This window comes from Dipodomys ordii, unplaced genomic scaffold, assembly GCF_000151885.1.
Source record: "Dipodomys ordii isolate 6190 unplaced genomic scaffold, Dord_2.0 Scaffold1, whole genome shotgun sequence".
Taxonomy (NCBI): Eukaryota; Metazoa; Chordata; class Mammalia; order Rodentia; family Heteromyidae; genus Dipodomys; species Dipodomys ordii.
Window position 1 is genome coordinate 62,255,090 of NW_012267217.1, and position 21,767 is coordinate 62,276,856.

The window sequence follows — 21,767 nt, forward strand, 5'->3', positions numbered from 1 at the left end:
GTCCAGTCGTGGGGCCTGAACTCTGGGCCTGGGCGCTGTCCCTCAGCTCTTCAGCTCAAGGCTAGCACTCTACCACTTGACCACAGCACCACTTCCGGCTTTTTTCTTATATGGTGCTGAGGAATTGAACCCAGGGCCTCATGCACGCAAGGCAAGTGCTCTACCACTGAGCCAACTTCCCAGCCCCCCTCCTCAGGCTTTCTTGGAGAGTGGGGCTGAACTTGTCTGAGCATGCCCAGAAGTGGAGCTAGGAGGAAAGGGGAACTAAAGAGCTGTCATTGACTTTGAGTAGCTGGGAAAATAGGAATGGTAAAACCATGAGAAGCCATGATTTTAGCTTTTAGATGTGAGGTACATGGAAGGCCTGGAAGCAGACAGGTCCTGTCCAGCATCCCAGCAACCCATGACCCTGTGGAGAGCCGGGCCTCCTCTCTCCCTGCCCTTCCCCCTCCACTGTCATACACTTGGGCCACTTGCAGCTGCTTCAAGGTTCAAAGCCAGAGAGCCTGCAGCTCTCCATGCGTTCCCTCCGCTGATGGCCTCCCCTCCTGGACAGCTTGCTTGCCACGGGATGGGTAGACCATTACCTCATTAGCAGAGAAATGTCTGCTCTATGTTGATATTTCTTGCCAGGCTTTTCCATTATTTAACCAAGTCAGTAAGGAAACTAGGGTTTCCCAATTAAGCCATTGGCATTTTTCTAGTACCTTTTCAGCTTCTCCTGGGCACCAGATCATGTCTGGGTGCTCTGCCCCTAGGTGAGTCATGGCTGCTGCCCTTAGGTCCACTCTGGTTTCTATGGAAACAGACATGAGATGCCTCAAAACAGGGTAAAGGCTTGTAGATGCCTCGTGATTCCTGGGCATTTACAAATCCTATTTGTCTAGTATCCGTTTCCTCGGAGACAGATACAGAAAAGGTCAACCCATTGGTCTACAGTAAACATTTTCCTCCCTTAGGTAATTTCTTTAAAAATTAGGCTGAAATAGTGAGTTTTACCTGTCATCACAAGTTGTTGGAATATTAGTGCATTGTATATTTTTGTCATTTTTAACTATCCAATAAATACTTAGAATTTAAGAGCATTGTGCAGCATTCCATTTTATATTTTTATTTAATAAGTTTATTTCTGCCGAATCAAATCACCATCACTTGACATTTAAAAGTGAAACAGTATCTGGGTGCTGGTGGTTCATGCCTGTAATCCTAGCTACACTGGAGGCTGAGATCTGAAGGTCATAGTTCAAAGTCAGACTAAACAGGAAAGTCTGTGAGACCTTTATCTCCAGTTAACTACCAAAAAGCCAGAAGTGGAGCTGTGGCTCAAAGTGGTAGAATGCTAGCCTTCAATTTAAAAAAAAAAAAAAAAAAGCCCACGGACAGGCTGGAACTGTGGCTTAGTGGTAGAGTGCTTACCTCGCATGCATGAAACTCTGGGTTCAATTCCTCAGTACCACATAAACAGAAGTGACACTGTGGCTCAAATGGTAGACTACTACCTTGAGCTAAAGAAAGTCAGGGACAGTGCCCAAACCCTGAGGCCTGAGGTCAAGCCCCAAGACTGGAAAAAAAAATCATGGACATTGCCCAGGCCCTGATTGTAAACTCCGAAAAAAACAAACCCTAAAACCCCCTTTGTTCCATGCTAAACAAATACATACTGGGTTTTTTTTGTTTTTTGTTTTGATTTGGGGGTTTTTTTTGGTGTTGATATTGGAACTTGAACTCAGGGCCTCATGCTCTTCCTTAGCTTTTTGCTCAAGGTCAGTACCCTTACCATTTGAACCACAGCTTTACTTCCTTAAACACATATTTTTAATACACTAGTTGTTAGCTTTTTAGCTTTATTTGCTTTATAAAAACATTGGTTAAAAGGACTACAATAGATGTCTTGTCATAATCTCCTCTGAGTTAATACTGATTTATTTCTCATAAAGCATGAAAACTTTCTATCTATTTGGCTCCACTTCTGTTCCTCTTTTGTACTCTGATTGCCATAAATAGTATATAGATACTTGCTTTCAACTCAGTGTTGCATCTTAATTCTTACAAAGAAACTAGGGGAAAGGAGACATATATATCTATATATATCTATTATATATCTCCATATACCTGTATATAGATATATATAACTCTTCACTGATGCATTTATCATTCCTATTAATATGGGTTTGTTACCAGCAAATTTTCTCATTTTGTGTGTGTGTTGTGTTGTTTATTTGTTTTGCAGTACCGTGGACTGAACCCATGCTTTGCATAAGCTAAGCAAAGTGCTCTACCACTGAGCTACATTCCCAGCCCTTGGTTTATTAAGACAGGGCTTCATTGTGTAGCTCAGACTGGCCTTAAACTCTCTATGTAGCCCAAGCTGGGTTTTCCAGCCTTGGGCTCATGGTCTGTTTTTAAATTTGGGGCTTATCTTTTTCATTTATCTTTTCTTTGAGACAGGATCTTGCTGTAACCCTTGCTGGCCTGGACCCCCCCTGATCCTCAGGCCTTGGCCTCCCACATGCTAAAATCCAGTATCCTGACATTACTGGGGTTTATAAAAATGTGCCACATTTTGTACTTGATTTCTGTAGAGGAGAAATGCAGGATCTACTCATGTTCCATCAGACCCTATGGAGATAGAAACAAATGTCTTCTATGGAGACAGCGCAGACCTTAGCCAAATAAGCGAATAGGAATGCAGTATGTCATGTGGAGAGAAGTGATTGGAAAGACAACAGAAAGGACACAGCGAGCCTCATGGTGGACAGAGTGCTATTCTGCCAGTTTACACTGAGAGCTAAAACTGCCAAGTGAGTTTGTAAATCGTTGCTCGAGCTTGGCTCCTGGGGGACTTCAGCTGAGCCTCAAGGCAATGGCCAGGTGCACAGAGGGGCGGATGCATCCAGCCGCACTTCACCCTGCGTGGCCTGACCACTCTGTACAAACACGCTGCTTTCTCTTAGTAAGCCATCTGTTGGCTATTAAGCTAGAGAGGCTTATCCTGGTCTTTAGCCCCTGGGCTAGGTGTTGGGTCTGAGTGCACCAAAGTCACAAAACTCACCAAGGTGAGCTTCGGGTGTGGCCCGCCTGCCTAGGGCCCCTGTGCCTGTGAATGCTGAGGGACCCTGGACTCACCACTCTGCTATTCTTGTCACTGTCTCCCGGTGCTGTGACTCATCGTCTGAAAGTCCCTTGTATCTTTCATTTCCCTCTCTGTTCCCCGTTGTGACCCAGGCCTCGTCTCTGCTCTCTCTGCAGACTGCCCATTTCCGGTGCTCGTGGCCTATCACGCATGTGGCCTCCAGACCATCTTCTTAAGGGGAGGACATGGAGTTTTTGACCTAAGAAATCCTTTTAGACTTTCCAGAAACTACAGAAAATAATAGCCACCTTAGGATCTATCCCTTCTCCTTCACCTCCCTCCCCAGACTCCAGAAGTAGCTGGATGATTCTGTGCTTTCCACATGGATCTGGTTCCATCTGCACTGTGTTTATGGTTTGTTTGTTTTACAGGGCTGGGGTTTGAACCCAGGGCCTTGTACATGGCAGGCAAGCACTCTCCCTCTTAGCTATACCCCTAATTTTATGTAAGTGGTTTAATAGTCTATGAATCATTTACCAACATGCATTTTTCATTCAGCGGTAAACATTAGCGGTTCATCCCTAGCACACTGCCTCGTTCGTGCATGCAACTGCAGCGTGGCTTTCTACCAGGAGAACAAACCACTCTCCAAAGAAGGTGGAGTTCACACCGGGCCACCGACTCACTGGTTAAGGGGTATGAAGGTTTCCCATAGTTCTGCCAAATTGTACTCCAAAGGGACTGAACCCTTATATCATCCCACAGCATCCCCAACAAACACCTCTGTTTATGCCAGGAGAGGGGCTTAACTCAGAGCAATGGAGCATCTTACTCTCACTTAGCTTTCTCTCTCAAGGGTACTCTACCACTTGAGCCACACCTCCAGTTCTAGCTTTTTGGTGGTTATTTGTAGGCACGAGTCTCGTGGACTTTTCTGCCCCGGCTGGCTTCTAACCATGATCCTCAGATGTCAGCCTCCTGAGTAGCAGCTAGGGATGACAGGCATGAGCCACCAGCACCTAACTTACCATCATTTTATAGAAAAGAGAAGGATAATCAACTATTTTTTTTATTTTTTTAGAAACATGTTTAAAACTCAAAAGATACCCTGGTCATCTTCTCTAATTATTGACATAGAAAACCGTTTGGTTATTACCATTAAATCTATTCACAGATTTTGACAGATGATCCCCAACATAACCTTGGCCAAATAGTGATATTTGAAAATATCTTGACAAATAAGGTACCTGGATTGGCTTCAAACCTCAATCCTGAGATCTTTGCCTCCTGAGTAGCTAAGGATTACAGGTGTGAGCCACCAGAGCCCTGGCCACATGATCCCTTTTTAAACATTTCTTTGTTTAGCTTTACATAGTAAAATCTTGAGTTGTGGTCAGGCACTCCCAGACTTCCTAACTTGGACATCAGAAATAAGTGTCAGCAAGCAAATCAAGCAGCTAACACAATAGTCAAAGAAGCAGGAAGTCTCTAGTTAGGGTCTCTGGGTTTTATTCTGTGGTTATTTAATGAACTGCTTAGGTGGTTAGACCAGCTGTCACAGCATTTTGTGAATGAGGAAGTAGATGTCCAGAGCAACCAGTCACCATGGCTGAGGTGTCACCACACAGCCCTGGAGGAGTCAGAGCTTGCCCACATCCACAGCCCGGCCAGGAGCACACCAATGGGACAGCGCCTGACAGCTAGGGAAATGGCCGCCCACAGCGCCAAGCCTGGGCACCTCCGTCCGCCCGGCTCTCCCAGGCCGAAGATTTCCCTGGAGTTCTGTAAGAGTGAAGTGTCCAGTTCAGGGCAGTGAGGAGCATCTCAAGTTTAAACCTCCAAAGAACTCTTGTCATTCTTTTCCAGTGGCAAAGCACACCGGCTGCTCTCACCGGGCCGCGTGAGCCCACTCCCACCCAGTCTGCCCTCTGCATTCATCTGCAGGAATCTGAGTTTTCCCAGTGCATTCAGTGGTCAGCCCATTTTGTGTTCAGGCCAGTTGCTTCGAGTCGGGTTTGTCGGGGTATTTTGTGTCTAAAGCCTCCAGTTAAGAATCTCGTAGTGTCATAGGATCTCACGCTGCTCTGCAGAAGCCTCGTATTAGAACATCTAAACTTCTTCTCGTCTGCAGGGCCTTTCTCCTGAGGCATTTTTAATCTTGGAGCTACCGTTCTCACTCTGCTTCCCCAGACTGGTAATCTGATGCATTCTGCCCAAGAACATAAAGGCAGTAATTTTAGTAAAATTCCTCCAACAATGGTATTTAAGACCCACCCTAGGAAGGCATTTATTCTTGAAGGCTTTCCTTATTCATCACTGCCGAGCTTCACAAAGTGGATTTTAAGTGCTGTGTGGTGTTCTTGGCATTCAGGAGCCACCCACAAGCACAGCAAGCGAGGTGCCCGTCCACAGAGCACACCTTGCACCCAGCCAGGCTGGCACCATCCCTGCTAGTGCGCCCGAGCCATCATGCCTGTCCCCTCACCCTCCAACTTGTTTCAGTCCACTCGGCGCCCACCCAAAAATGGGAGCAGGTGTTACTCAGCAAGGCTCCATTCTGGCAGGTCCTCCCATAGGCCATCCCCCCCTCGCCCCCCCATCAGGCGGCTTCCTCCGCCTGCCTTGTCCATGCAGTTTCCAGACATGGCGGGAAGCTGGCTTTTTTGGTGGTTTTGGCATCTGGCTTCAATACAAAACTTTTTAAGTCATGACATTCACACCCATTTTCTTACCACCCTACATTTTGCATTGGCATCTGGTTAGCGCTGTGGCGTTTGCCTGTGCGGCACGGTAGAGAAACTGAAGCAGGAGAAGCAGTGTGCACATCGTGAGCGTGTCAGTCAGTTGTAGGACCCTGGCTCTTCCTGTACTCTTTCTGCCAGTGTTAACTAAGCTGCAGCCCCATGTCACTGGTATGAATGTCTTACATATGCACAGTCCAAATGCAGGAATTGTCCTGGGTTGGGGGGGGGCTGTCAGTTATTAATGGACATAATTATGAGGTACTTTTAATTAAAGAAAAACTTAAGCGTTAAAAAACAATTTGAGCTAGGCACTGGTGGCTCATGCCTATAATCCTAGCTACTCAGGAGGCTGAGATCTGAGGATCTTGGTTCACAGCCATCCCAGGCAGCAAAGTCCATGAACTCTTATCTCCAATTAAGCCCAGGAAACCGAAAGTGCCTCATAGTGGTAGAGAGCAAGCCTTGAGCTCAAAAGCTCTGAGGCTATAATCAATCCAGTTCAAGCCCCATGACCAACAAAACAAAAACACACATTTGAATAAGTGAATCTGTATATGTACTGGAATTTGAACTTGGGGCCACGTACTCTCACTTGGCTTTTTGTTGTTGTTGTTCCCAGCTAGTGCTCCAATACTTGAGGCACACCTCCACTTCTGGCTTTTTGCTGATTATTTGGAGATAAGAGTTTCATAGATCTGTCAGCCTGGATTGGCTTCAAAATGCAGTCCTCACATCTTAGCCTCCTAAATAGGGTTAGAGGTGTGCGCCATTGTCTCCTGGTCTTACTTTATCTGTGGTGAGGGTGTGCGGCTGGCCAGCGTGGTATGTATAGGTTGATTTGCCAGTGAACAGGCCTTATATATGTCCCAGTTCTGCGGGCAAAGAAATACCTGCGCTGGTAATGGCTGGGGTCAGCCATTGCATCTTTCCCTTTGAAATGGAATGTGGACATGTGTTTTTTGTTCCTTCAGGTTTTGTATTTGCTCCTGGCAGGGAGGGGGGCTGTCAGGGTGTCTATGAAACTCTGATTCACGGTCCCATTTCCAGCTGGGGCCCCGAGGCTTATTCCCTGGACAAGAGTGAAAGGCTACAAGGCCCAGAGCCTGCCACTCACAGCACAGAGGCCTGCCCTGGGTCCTCATGAGCAGTCATTTTCCCCCAAAGAAGTACACAATATGTACACACTATCCGATCCCCGCGATGTTACTCTTGATAAACTCAGCTCAAGCCAAGTTGGCAATCTTCCAGGGCCAGCACAGAGGGGGCCCGGGGTAGGGGCCATGCATTCGTTACCCTTAGGGAACCCCTAGTGAGCTGCCAGGCCGGCAGGCCCCCTAGCACTGGCCAGCTCCCCTCACCATGAAGAAGAGGACTGAGGAGGGGCTTAGCGCAGCGGCGGTGGCAGGAGCTGGGAATTCTCCACCTGTGACTGGAGCAGGGAGGGGAGAGGGACCTGGTGAGCCTTCCCTTTCCTCCCCTCTCCATGTTGAGTTCACCTGCAGCAAGCACCAGGGCTCCATGGAGCTGAACTCACCACGTAGCCGAAGCTGTCCTTAACTGAAGATGCTCCTGTCCCTCCCTCCCAAGTGCTGCGATTACAGGAATGTGTCACTGTCCACCATGGAGTTGTTTGTCCTCTTTTTCAAATTGTCTTAGGCTATTCTAGCTCCTTTGCCTTTCCATATAAATTTTAGAATAATCATCTATGTCTTTAAAAAAAAAAAAAACTTGCCAGGCGCCTGGTGGCTCAAGCCTGTAATCCTATTTACTCAGATCTAAGGATCCCAATCAAAGCCAACCGGGTCCAGGAAAGGCTGGGAGACTCTTATCTCCAATTAGCCAACAGAAAACGGGAAGTGGCGCTGTGGCTTAAGTGGTATAGGGCTCGCCTTGAGCTGAAGAGCTGAGGGACAGAGCTCAGGCCCAGAGTTCAAGCCCCAGGACCACCCCCCCCAAAAGAAAACAAAACTTGGGCTTTGATACAAGTTGCACTGTATCGGTGTTATCACGTAGGGGAACACTGGCATCTTCACAGTGTTGAATATCAGTTTATGACCAAGCGGTGCTTCTCCATTTGGATCCTCTGATTTCACCACCAATACTCAGCCTGTACATCTTGTAACTTCTCTTTTTCCTTCTTTGTTTTCCTTTTTTCCTCCTATAAAACTGTTAGAACTACACCTAATCATTTCTTTGTGAATGTGGGGTGTGTGTATGTGTGCGTGTGTGTGCGTGCGCGCGTGCATGCACTCGCCAGTACTGAGGCTTGAACTTGAGGCCTGAGCTCTTACTCAGTTTTCGCTCACAGCTGGTGCTCTACCACTTGAGCCATGCCTCCAGTCCAGTCCACTTTTTTCTATTCTTTTTTTTATGCAAAGGCAGGTCATTGTGATATGCCCATGCATGATATATTATGATCAAGTTCAGCCCATATTTTAAAGGATTTCTATACTATTTTCATGAGGGATATTTCTTTTTCTCTCTCTTTTTTTTGGTACAATCTGTGTCTGGCTTTGGTACCAGAGTAACACTAACTTCACAAAATGACTTAGGAAACATTGCCTCTCCTGTTTTCTGGATTATTACTTCTTTAAAAGCATAGTTGACTTCTCCAGTGAAACCACATGGTCATGGAGTTTGTTTTGTGAATTTTTAAATTACAAATTTGTTTCCTCAATAATTATGCATTTATTCACATTATCTATATCACATTGAAAGGCCTGTAATTGTGTTTTTCTTCTTAAGTTGTCAAACTTATGTGTGTTGGGTGGCAGGTCATGAGTCCTTATTAACAGTTTCATGTCTATAAGGTCAGTAGTGATGTCACTTGTTGCCTCGTGTGTGTGTGTGTGTGTGCATGCGTGCGTGCACGTGTGTGAACCAGTACCAGGGCTTGAACTCAGGTTCTGGTGTCTTCATTCAACCACCCACAGTTGGTGCCCTACCATTTGAGCCACACCTCCAACTGAGCATTTTGCTGGTTAATTGGAGATTAGAGTCTCAGATTTGTCTGCTCAGCTGGCTCAGAACTGTGATCCTCAGGTCTCGGCCTCCTGAGTAGCTGGGATTACAGGACCTGGGGGCCCCAGCCTTCTGTTCCCTTCTACTATGGAAAACGTGTGTTGTCTTTCTGTCAGGCTTACTGGAGGTCTGTCAATATTATGGATCGGCTCAAGGAACTAGCTCTTTAGCTCACTAATTTTCTCTTTTTTTCCATTCTCATTTTCATTCTCTTACTTTTTCTTCTCTGCATTAGGGATGGAACCCAGGACCTTGCAGCACATGCCAGCCAGACTCCACACTTGAGCCACACCCCATCCTTTATTTCTTTTCATTTTTATCTTTTTGGCAGATGTACTGGGTCTGAGCTTAGGGCCTTCCTCTTGCAGCCTGTGCTCACTCGTTAGGATTTCTGTAGGCCAGGGCACCCACTTCTCAGAGGAACCGTATCTCCAGCTCGTTTTTGCACTGATTATTTTGAAATAGGGTCTCACTCTTTGTCTGGGCCTGCCTGGACCACAGTCCTATTTCATGCTTCCCACTGAAGCTGGGATAATGGGGGCCATCATGTCAGGCTTCTTCTCTTGGGATAGGCTGGCCTGGAACTGTGATCCTCCCAAGGAGCTGGGAATGATAGGTGTACACTACTTCACCCAGCCTTTATCTTGTTGTTGAGATAGGATGTCACACTAACTTTGCCCAGGATGGCCTCAAGCTCATGATCTCCACGTCTCCAATTCCCGAGTAACTGAGATTAAAGAAGGAGCACCGTCATGCCCAGCTTGTTTTCCTTTTCATTGATTCTGTTTCCACTACCTTGCTTTGGCATATTTTTCCTCCTCTTTTGCTATATTCTTGAAACTGCCTCTTTTTGTAATTTGCTTCATAACATTTGTAATTGCTCATTGTGAAGCATGATGGCTAGTCCAACATCTGTCATAATTCTAATGTCTCTGTCAGATATTGGCTCCTGCCAGGCATGATGACACATGCCTCTAATCCCAGCACTTAAGAGGCTAAGCTAGGAGAACAGTGAGTTTGAGGTCAGCCTTTACCATACAGTCTCACAGTCCCATGAGGCCTGTACATGTGACTGGACTCTTGTCTGTTGGCTGACTTGACTGACCGTTCATGCCCCTGGCACCTGGCCTCACACAAATCCTAAGGACAGAGATTAGGAGAGATTGCAAAGGGCTTCATTGGACCTCTTCCTGCCTCAGCCACAGCCTTGGACGGGCTGACTGAGCATCACTTCCCAGGGGGCTCTTGGCCTTCTCCCCTCACCCTCATGGGGAGGTTCAAGGCCCTATGAGCTACAGCCCCATGTGTTGTTGTGTTGGATGCCTTCCTGTTTGGTGGCAGCTGCACCCCTGAGGCGCGGCCCCCAAGGCCCTGCGAGATGCAAGCCCGTGCGTTGTCATGTGTGAGGCCTTGGCATTCATGGAGCTGCACCCCTGGGGCACTGCCCTCTGGGGGCCTGTGGCAGTTTCCAGAACACTCACCTTGTCTCCTTTGAAACAGGAAGACCACGACACCATGGAAGCCGACCTGGACAAGGATGAGCTGATCCAGCCCCAGCTCGGAGAACTCTCAGGCGAGAAGCTTCTGACCACAGAGTACTTGGGAGTAAGTGCCCCGTGGGGGCGGGGCTGGAGCGGAAGTGCACACGCGGGACTAGGGTCTCCAGAGAGGCTCCTTATAACACCGTGTTTATCAGAGGCCAGGTTAAAATCGGGCATGGTCACTCACACCTGTAATCCCAGCTAGGCAGGAAGTAGAAATAAGAATTGTGGTTTGGGCCTGGCCAGGGAAAAAAGCCTAAGATCACCAGTCATGGGGGGCTCACGCTGTAATCCTAGCTACTCAGGAGACTGAGATCTGAGGATTGTGGTTCAAATCCAGCCCAGGCAGGGAAGTCTGTGAGACTCTTATCTCCAGTAAACCACCAGAAAACCGGAAGTGGTGCTGTGGCTCAAATGGTTAGGCAACTAGCCATTATCTGAAATGCTGAGGGTCAGTGCCCAGGCCCAGAGTTCAAGCCCCATGATCCACACACACACAAAAAGCACGTCTCTGAAATTAAAGCAGAAAGGGCTACAGGTAGACCTTAAACCTGAAGCCCTAGTTCAAACCCCAGTGCTGCCAAAAAGAAGATCCCGTTGTCGCGTTGGTCTCAGCGGTCGTGGAGACGCATCACAGGTGGACATGCTGGTGCGCAGAAGTGCGAGAGGAGGAACAGGACCAGAGGCGCCTGCTGGACCCTGCAGCGGCCTCGCCATTGCCGCTCCATTCCCAAGCGCTGATCCTGCAGCGGCCTCGCCATTGCCGCTCCATTCCCAAGCGCTGACCAGCAGGTAGGTCAGCGCAGGTGGAGGCTGGTGCCCAAGGAAACCGTGTGGAAAGGGACGAACGGACTGAGGCAGGACCTCTCCAGTGGGGAAGAAGAGGAGCCCTGAGCACAGAAGGCCAGTGGAGAGCCTGAAGACGCAGTGTCAGAACAGAGGAGAAGCATTCAGGATGCACTGGCAGCATTGGAAGCGCTCTAGAGGAAGGGCCCATATTTCACTCCACCTGAGCACAGCGGAATAAGTGTGTGATTTATGCTTTCACATGTCAGCTTAGATTTGCACTCTGGCTACTTTGGGCTGCGTAGACTGAGGACAAGATGAAGGAAGAGCCAGACATTAGGGGCTCACGCCTGTAATCCTAGCTACTCACAAGGCTGAGCCCTGAGGATCTTGGTTCAAAGCCAGCCCAGGCAGGAAAAGTCCGTGAGACTCCTGGGCCTTGGACCATGACTAGGCCTCTGTTTCCCTCGGAGACACACGGGCTTTGTCAGAGGGCTGGGCCTCTGGATAGGACGCACATTCTTCAAAGCATGGGCGGGGAGGGGGGCCCTGCTGCTTCACAAGCTGGCGGGGAGGAAAACAGAGCAGATGGGACAGAGTCCTCTGGATGGCCGGTGAGGACACCTGTGCCTGTGTCCCCAACTCCCAGCCCCAAACAGCCATATAGCATGTGAACGCCAGCAGCGACATTCCCTGTAGCACATGGACCTGACTCCGCCCTCTGGTGATGGCATGTGGCACGTGAACTCCGTGAAGTGCTGGGGCGGGCAGAGTGTGGGGGCCGCTCGCCCAGCCAGCACACCTGTGAGGCCCAGAGCACCAGAGCATCCCACCTGCCCGTAACCCAGATGTTGGCATCTGGAAATGGCAGCCACATGGACGTGGAGACCAAGGGATTCGCCTTCCTTGGTGCTGTGATTGGAGCGGCGTCTTGGCGGCCATGCGTCCAGCACAGCCATGCGCGGGCATGGAGGAGGCCGCCTCGTCTCCCCTCGTCTCCCGGGCCCCTCCCCTCTCGCCTGTGTGCTCTCACCCCCCGTGGTGACACGCGCAAGGGGTGAGGGCCGCCTTCCTTTCATCATGTTCACACGCCACACAAGTCAGGACGCAGCACAGCCTCTGGGTCCCCTGTGACCCATCCTGAGTCACCAGGAGGGCTTGTGTAGACACCCAGCCAGCGCCTCCTGCCCTGGTCACGCTGCCCTGGCCGCCTGGGCCCGGCACCTGGTGCTGCCCACCTGCAGCAGAGGGGCCTCCCTCTCCCCTCATCCTGGGGTGCACAGAAAGTCACCTCCTAACTGTGTGCTGAACAAGGGCCGCTGGCCACGGCTGGGCGCACTGCACCGGCAAGGAGCAGCTCGGGCCTCGCAGGCTCTCCAGGTTAGTCTGAAGACGTTGGCTTTTGGAAACATGCAGTCAAAAACAAATTTACACTCTTTGGGCTGGGAAGGTGGCTCAGTGGTCGAGCGCTTGCCTTGCATGCATGAGGCCCTGGGTTCGATTCCTTACCACCACATAAGCAAAAAGAAAAAAGCCGGAAGTGGCGCTGTGGCTCAACTGGTAGAGCGCTAGCCTTGAGCTGAAGAGCTGAGGGACAGCATTCAGGCCCATGACCGACAAAAAAAAAAAAAATTACACTTGAGCCAGTCACTGGTGGCTCATGCCTGTAATCCTCGCTCAGAGTGGAGCTGTGGCTCAAGTGGTAGAGCGTAGCCTTGAGGAGGAAAAAACAAAGCTCAAGACAGCACCTAGGCCCTGAGTTCAAGCCCCAGTAGTAGCACACACAGAAAGTATTTCAGTGTCTTTCTTGAAGCTGACCTGTCACGACAGAATGCTAACGACGTTTACAAAAGCAGCCACGGAACAGTTGGAACCGTGCTTGCTGAGAGCTGGAAAAAACAGCCAGAGTGGCAGGAGACGGGCAGATCTCATCCTGCAGAGCCAGGACCACAGCATAGGCTTCAACATGGTCTGGGAAGCTGGGCAGCGGCAGCTCATGCCTGGAATCCCAGCACTTCCGGGCTGAGATCTGAGAATCATGGTTCAAAGCCAGCTCAGACAGAAAAGTTCATGGGACTCTTTTTTTTAATTGTGAAAATACTGTACAGAGGGGTTACAATTACATGGGCAAGGTAATGAGTACATTTCTTATCAAGCATTGTAGCCTCCTCCTCTGTTTCCCCTTCCCATCCCATCCTCCCCTCACCCCCCTTACGGGACTCTTATTTCCAGTTAACCGCCAAAAAGCTGGAAGTGGAAGTATAGCTCAACTGGTGGAGCACCAGACTTGAGCAGGAAAGCCATAAAAGGTAGCCCTCAGTACGGGCTCTTTGGGAAGGGAAGGGGGGGGAGGAAGGAGGGAAAGGAGAAAGGAGAAAAGGAGAGAGAGAGAGAGGAAGGAAAGATACAAAGAACAACGACAGTCGTTCCCAGCCCCGATGTGGCATGGGGCGGGGCTGCTGCGCCTGCTCAGTGGATGGACTTTCGCCGCAGCGGCGCCTCGGGCCCTGGTCTCCCCACCCCACCCCACCCTCCCCGTCATGGGGCCTGAACTCTGGGCCTGGCCACGTCCCTCAGCCCTTCAGCTCTACCACTTGAACCAAGGCCCCCTAGTCTTTTTCATTTCACCTGACTGCCAAGAGAAGGCAGTTTGGAGGTCTTCAACATAAAAGAATATAGAAGCTGGGCAGGTGGCACAGGCCTGTAATGGCAGCCCTTGGGAAATGAGGCAGGGTCACTAGAGGTCAAGTCTCAGCTGGGTGAGGCGGCTCCTCCTCGTACATGGAGCTACTAGAGACAGATGGGAAAGGATTGAGCAAAGCCTTGAGATCCCCCATGTCATCCAGTAAAAAGCTGGGTATCCTCCCAGCTGTGGAAGAATCATACATAGGGAAATCAGGACCCATGCCATCTGAGCAAAAAGCAAGACCTTATTCAAAAACATACAGCAAAAAGGGCTGAGACATGACTCAAGACAAGCTCCAGGCCCTCCACACAGTGCTCCACACAGCGCATAGATTTTCTTCTGTATCTTTGTGTGATACCTTCTGTTCACCTTTCTTTGTGGCAAGTTTGTGGTGCTTTATAAACATAAAAATTGTGATCTGAAGTTCTCTGAACATGCCCACCTCTGTTCAAGAGCCTCAGACCAGTGGGGCGCCGGTAGCTTGCGCTACCAGAAAACCAGAAGTGGCGCTGTGGCTCAAGTGGTAGCTCACCTTGAGCTGAAGAGCTGAGGGACAGCGCCCAGGCCCAGAGTTCAAGCCCCACAACCAACAAAAAAGAAAAAAGAGCCTCAGACGTTTGGCCTTGGCTGACTAGAACATGCATGTGTACAGATGGGATGCTGCAGGTAAAGAGCCAAAGATTTCTTGGGCATCATTAGTCCCTTTTAAGAGCTGTTTACCACCATCCCCTGCATCCAGCCTAGAGTCTCCAGAGCCCTAGCTAGAACAGGGGGCGGGGCTGTCTAGATGCCCTCACCTGCCTCAAGGCAGCTTCTGCCCATTGAATCCTGTACTGTAGAAGCCCTTGGTAGGGATGACTCCTAAATCCTGCAGCTACTCCCACCTCCTGACCCCACCTGCCTGTTCCATAAACACATTGACTCCCAACCATCGTTGCTCCCTGACTATAACATAACAGTTCCTGTAATTTGCTGGGAACCCAAGCTACTTACGAGGCTGAGGTCCAGAGGATTGAGGTTCAGAGCTAGCCTAGGCCAGAAAAGTCTGTGAGACTTCATCTCCACAATAACCAGCAAAAAACCTAAAGAGACTGGAGAGGTGGCTCAAATGGTAGAGCACCAACCAAGCAAGCACAATACTGAGTTGAAATACTGATACTAGAAAAAAAAAAAAAAAGTTGCGTAGCTCCCTCTGGAAATGTGAGCCAGGGAACTTGAGTCTGTGCTCACTCATTCTTGGCCCAGAATTTTTTTTTTCCCTTGTAAGCAGAGTTGTTTCTTTTTCTTTCTTTTTTTTTTTTTTTTGGTTGTGGGGCCTGAAATCTGGGCCTGGGCACTGTCCCCCAGTTCTTCAGCTGTAGACCAACACTCTACCACTTGAGCCTAAGCCCCACTTCTGGCTTTTTCTGCTTATGTGGTGCTGAGGAATTGAACCCAGGGCCTCATGCATGTAAGGCGAGCACTCTACCACTGAGCCACCTTCCCAGCGCCCAGAGTTGTTATTTTACACCAACAAAACATAATTTTTAAGTTTTCATATCTTAAGAGTCTTAATACATTTTCCTGAGAGGAAAGATAAGGCATTCCGCAAGTGTCCATACAGAATTCTGTTGTATAGCATGCCCTCGAGGGCTTTGCCGTTTGTCCTGGTATAGGGAGGGAGTCATTCACTTGAACATTTTGCTTTTATTTTTTTTTCTTCTTTGGGTTCTGGGTTTATTTATTCATTTATTTTTTGTGCTGGTACTGGAGCTTGAACTCCAAGCCTCATGCTGTTGCTTGGCTTTATGGCTCCAGGCTAGCACTCTGCCACTTGAGCCACACCTCCAGTTCCTACTTTTTACTGGTTAATTGGAGATAAGATTCTCTCAGATTTGTCTGCCCTGGCTGGCCTCAAACCACAGTCACCAGATCTCAAGCCTCCAGAGTGGCTAGAATTACAAGCCTGAGCCACTGACACCTGGACTACTGGGATTTGCTAGGCAGGCTCTCTACCACTTGGACCATGCCCCCAGCCCTTTTGCCTTGATGTTTTCAAATATGGTCTTCTACTTTGTCCCAGGCTGGTCTGGACTGGGACTCTCCTATTTACACTTCCTACATAGTCTGAATGACAGACAGGAACCACTATGCCCTTCTTTTTTATGAGTTGAGATAGAGTCTCTCAAACTAGACTACCCTTGAACCATGATCCTCCAATTCCTGACTCCTGAGTGGCTAGGATGGCAGTCATGAGCTACTGCACCTAACTACATGAGAATCTTGAAAAATTCTTGTTTTTGAAACCAGAATCTTAGGTCCAAGGCCTAAACTCCAGGAGTTGCCTGTGTCGAGTGCAAATATAAATGGCTAAATAAAGAGACACGAGAAAGGGCAGGGAAGGCGGATTGTTAGGGCCTGCAGCAGCCCTGGGAAGGCAGCCCGGCAGCCCATCTTCAGCCCTCCTCAGGTGAGGCTCAAGTGTGAGGCTCAAGCAGACAAAGCATTAGCGTAGGGGCAAAAGGTGTGCATGCACTTGCACTCAGAACATACTCTTGAGGGTTGTTGTCTCAGTCCTTGTCAGGAGGACTCAAGGGAAGCTGGCATCACGTGAACTATCTGGTCAAGAGGAACTAGACCTCATGGCCGTCTGCACGGTCTGTCCTGAGAGCCCTGCTGATCCTTGAGAACAGCTTCCTTCTTCCCTTCTAGCCACTGAGGACTGAGATCCAGTCAATCCAGCCTGTGCAGAAAGCCAAAAGTAGAGCTGTGGCTCAAGTTGTAGCACCAGCCTGGAGCAGAAAAAGCTAGAGAGTGAGACTCTGAGTTCAAACCCCAGTACGGACACACACCCAAAAAATTACATATTGCTTCTTACACTCACACACCCCTCCTTTTTTTTGGGGGGGGGAGCGGACCTTGAACTCAGGAACCGGATGCTGTCCCGAGCTGTTGCGCTCAGGGCTAGCTCTCTACCACTTGAACCACATCTCCACTTACGACTTTTTGGTAGTCAATTGGAGATAAGAGGCTCACAGACTTTCCTGCCCAGGCTGGCTTTGAACCGTGATCCTCAGATCTCAGTCTCCTGAGTATCTAGGGTGACAGGCGTGAGCCACTGCCCGCTCCCGCGGCCTCCTGGTCACCAGGTGATCGCGCAGCTCCCGCCACGCATCCATGCTGAAGTCAGGCGGCCAGATGCTCTAGCAAGCCACGCCGGCCCTTCATGCTCCCCCTGAGCTCAGTCTGGTGACTTCCACAGGAGTGCTTTTTCCTTTGGCTTTGTTTATTAGCTGAACCCTGCACATGGAACCCCTTCACTGGAGAGGAAAACACCACCCACCTTAAATGACCTCCCAGGGTAACAGGAGACAGGTGACCGCTGGCCTCCACCAGGACGCCCCCACTGGAGGACAGGCTCGGGAGAAGGGGGCCGGGAGGGGACTGGAAGGAACTCGCTCTTCCTCCTTCTCCTCTCCCTTAACTCTTGCCCCGTTGGTTTAGGCCAGGTTCTGACTGGTACTGTACACAGAGGCAGAGGCAGGCGTCCCCGAGGAGAAGGCCCTGCGGGCGGAGGCACAGGGCATCTGACAGGGGCCAGTGGGGCCTGGGGTCCCAGGGACATGGGGAGGAGGGGAGCGGGCAGTGGTGCAGGCCACACCCCTGCCTTGTGTGCAGGGTGAGGAGCTGCAGCTCCGCTCTCTTGGCAGAGCCCGGTTTGGTTCCATGCTCCCACAATGGTGCCCCCCTCACCTCTCTGTTGTGGGGGTGCTCCCAGCCCCTCACCAAAGCACGCTGTCCCAGGCCTGCCTGCTGCCCCTCATGAGGACATGGTGCTGCCCTGGGTTCACCCAAGGTATGAAAAATGTCATTCCAATTCCCTTGGGTTCGGGGTTTTCTTGTATGTCTATTTTGAAATAGATCTAGATTCCCAGAAAGTTGCCAGAGCGCCACAGATAGGCCCCAGGGAGCCCGGTGGTTCCACTTAGGTCATTTATTGCACACGATCGAAACCAGCAGGGTGACATTGCTGGCTTCTACTCTGAACACTTTCGTTCATTATTAGTGTGATCGTAAGCAGTTATAGAAAGCCCAGAAATGGTGAAAGAAAGCCCACCCTCGGTCCTGGCTCCCTGGGAGCCGTGGGGGTCATCGCAGCCATTCCCGCCGGCCTTTAGCGCCCTTAGCGTGACCCCAAGTACTATCGATGCGTTCCAGAGACACCTGATTTTCACTCAGTGTTTTCAGTGTTTTCTTCATAATCTAATTGTCCTTATGAATGGACAAGTAACAGATTTATAAGCCATTTTATTTAATTATTCTATTCCTAGACAGATTATTGCATCTTTGCTCTGCAGTCTTGTTTAACACTTTCCATGTTTTGGGTTGCTCTCTAAGATTTCCATTCAAGGGACACGAACGTTTTTGCAACTTTCCTTTTTCCAGGAGGTGGCCAGGATCTGCCCACCTCGGCCTCCCTGCGGCTGGGCTACAGGCAGCTGCCGTCGCCCCCCTTACTATTCACCATAGAAAAAGAACTGTCTAGGGCTGGAGGCATGGCTCAAGTGGAGAGAACCTGCCTAGCAAGCCTGAGTTTCGAGCCTTAGCTCAAACCCTAGCACCACACACACAAGGAGTCGCAGTGTTCCCGAGGCGACATAGTGAGGAGCAACGGTTACCACACCTGGGTAAATAAAGCTGAAGGAAGTGTCCGCTTTCCACGCCGGGTGGTTTGGGCTGTCTCACCTACAGTGGGAGGTCTCTTGTTGGCCTCTGTTCTGGGAAGCGCAGTTTCTAAAGTCTTTGATGTTTGTGGTTGTTGGTGACCGCTGCCTGCTGCCTGCTTGCTGTTGACCATGGTGCGGGGCCTTCGCAGAGGTGCTGTGCAAACGTTTCCTCGCACCTTCGCTTCCCTGCGGGCCCGGCTCACCCTGGACGAGGATTCCCTGACCACAAAATCACGTCTGTCCATCTTTTGTGCTCATGTACTTGCAAAATCCGGGTCCTCAGTCAGGATGGCAGCTCGTGCACCCCTGAAGTGACCTTTCCCAACAGTCCATGTTTTCCTCTAGTGACCTAGCGCGTGGTCCTTCACTTCACAGCTGGGGCTTGAACTTAAGGCTTCAAGCTCTCGCTCGGCTTCTTTGCCCATGGCTAGCTCTCACCACTTGAGCCACAGCTCCACTTCTGGCTTTTTGATGGCTAATTCGGAGAGAAGAGTCTCCCAGGCCTTTCTGCCCAGTCTAGCTCTGCACCCTCAGCGTCCTGAGTAGCTCGGATGACGGGCGTGAGCCACCGGCGCCCAGCTCCTTCACAGCCTCTTGTCAGGGGAACTGACAGGAGGAATCTGACGTCAAGGAATGATGTCTCCAGCCGTTTCTTTATTCCCCAGATCATGACCAACACGGCGAAGGCGCGGCGGAAGGGGCTGCCCAGCGGGCAGCAGAGCGGGGACGAGCCCCTGCGCCGGCCCGTCACCCCCAGCGGCCACCGGAGCGGGGGCCCAGCGTAAGTCCGGGCTGGAGGAGGCGGGAGTCTTGCTTTCTCACACCTCCCCTTGACTGACTGCTGTCGGAAGATGTGTGGATTTTTGAAAATGCAGAATAAAGCATTGCTGTTGGAAAGCGCTGGCCCTTCATTATTTGTCCTCCAAGGATTTGGGGGAGGCAGAAGTTGAGCCCCTCCCCGCCACGCCCCAGTTTCTTTCAGGAAGAGATCTTCAAGGCCAGCTCTGTGGTAAGTGCTGGCCAGGGCCAGGGCCACGCCACTGTGTGTGCTCTGCTTTGCTGCCATTGTAATGCCATACCTAAAGCCTCCAAACCTTACGCTACATGAGTTGGAGTCTTCTGTTTTTGTACCCGTCCTGGGGCTTGAACTCAGGGCTTGGGTGCTGTCCCTTAGCTTTTCCACTCAAATCCAACACTCTCCCACTGGAGACACAGCTCTACTTCCAGCTTTTTGGTGGCTGATTGGAAGTAAGAGTCTCATGGTCTTTCTTGTGAGTCTGAACTTTGAACTCCAGTCTTCAGATCTCAGCCTCCTGAGTAGCTATGGCGACAGGCATTGAGCCACCAGCGCCTGGCTATTTACATGAATGTTTTGGGTTTTTTTAGGACAGATGTCATCCCAGTTACTCAGGAAGCAGAAATCAGCAGGATCACAGTTTGGGGCTGGCCTGGGCAAAAATGTTAGCAAGACCTCATTTCAACAAAAAATACATAAAAAATAGCCAGGCATTGCAGTTCACATCTGTAATCCCAGCTTTAATGGAGGCCATAGGTAGGAATGTGAGACTATGGAAAGTGACTAAAGTGACTAAAGCCAAAAAGACTAAGAGGATGTCCGAAGCTGTAGAGCATTTGCCTGGCAAGCCTAAGGCCCTGAGTTCAAACCCCCAGCACTGCCATTAAGTAATAAGCTGGAGGAAGTAGAGTGTCTGGCAAGGTGAGGCTGTGGATTCCATTCCTATCACATAAGAGAAAAGTGCTGGGCACTGGTGCTCACGCCTATAATCCTAGCTACTCAGGAGGCTGAGATCTGAGGATCACTGTTCAAAGCCAGCCTGGGCAGGAAAGTCTATGAGACTTATTTCCAATAAACCATTCAGAAAATCGGAAGTGGTGCTGGACTCAAGTGGTAGAGCACTCACCTTAAGCTGAAGAGCTGAGGGACAGCGCCCAGGCCCAGAGTTCAGGCCCCATTACCGCCCCCCCCCAAAAAAAAAGTTATCAGCTCTGTGCACTTTAAGCTTCCAGACATCATTCATCCTTCCCCACAGCTCAGGCCTGCCAAGAAATAAAACTCTGCTCCCCTGGAAGACCTGAGGCCCGTTGTCCTGTAGGGGTGATAGGCAGGGGTCAGGCAGGAGGGCCAGGACTGACTGACAGCCTCTCCTCTCATCCATAGATGCTGAGAGAAGCCAGGCTGCTCAGGAGGCTGAGAGCTGAGGATCAGGGTCCGAAGGTAGCCAAGTCAGGAAAGACCATGAGACTCTTATCTACCAGTTTTTTTGGAGCCAGTCCTGGAGCTTGAACTTAGGGCTTGGGTGCCATCCCTGAGATCTTTGGCTCTTCTTAACTGTGATCCCCAGATCTCAGCCCTGAGTAGCTAGGATTACAGGTGCGAGCTACTGGCACCGACTTTTTTTTTTTCCGTCATGGGCTCAAACTCAGGGCCTGGGCGATGTCCCTAAACTCTTTTTGCTCCAGGTTAGCACTCGGCCACTTTGAGCCACAGAACCACTTCCAGTTTTCTAGTGGTTAATTGCAGATGAGTCTTACAGACTTTCCTGCCCTGGCTGGCTTTGAACCCTGATCCTTAGATCTCACTCTCCTCAGTAGCTAGGATTACAGGCGTGAGCTTCCAGTGCCTGGCTCTGTTTTGTTTTTTGTTTGTTTGTTTGTTTTTTCTTAATAGAAATAAAAAGAACTAAGACACTTCATCTTGCCAGATATAGGAAAAAAGGCTGGCTTGTTTTAAATTATTTTCTAGTTTTTGGGGGTTGGTTTTCGTTTTCAGTGGAAACAGTGGGGACATGAGGACATTCTCTGAGCTGAGGATTGAGAGGAAGGGCCTAACTCTCAGATCTGGCCCTTGAGCACAGCTCATTGTCGGGCCAGATACCACACTCCACGGACTCTTCCTGCCCGTGGCCCAGCTAGCTCCTCCGATGGAGGGCGGCCTGTCCCCATGTTGCCCCGTGGCCCTGACTGGCTCAAACCAGCCCATCAACTCAGCATACACTTTGAGCACTCTGACATGAGGGTTCAAGCGTCACAGTGAGCGGGAGACCCTCACCAAACACTGATCTCAGACCTCTCAGCATACCTCCGCCTCTTGAACTCATTTCTAGAAAGTTCTTTGTTTGGGTTTTTTTTAACTGTATTTTTTTTGTCTTTTCTTTTTTGGTACTGGGGATCGAACCCAGGACGTTGCGC

General features: G+C 50.0%; 1 protein-coding gene across 1 annotated transcript in view; it reads left to right on the forward strand.

Annotated features, from left to right (window-relative positions):
- Armc9 (armadillo repeat containing 9) overlaps positions 1-21,767 on the forward strand; it is a 112,346-nt gene that overhangs the window by 72,094 nt on the left and 18,485 nt on the right. The window contains exons 20-21 of the mRNA XM_013012145.1: positions 10,339-10,443; positions 19,223-19,338. Coding sequence (XP_012867599.1) covers positions 10,339-10,443; positions 19,223-19,338 — 221 coding nt within the window. The remainder of the gene's footprint in view (positions 1-10,338; positions 10,444-19,222; positions 19,339-21,767) is intronic.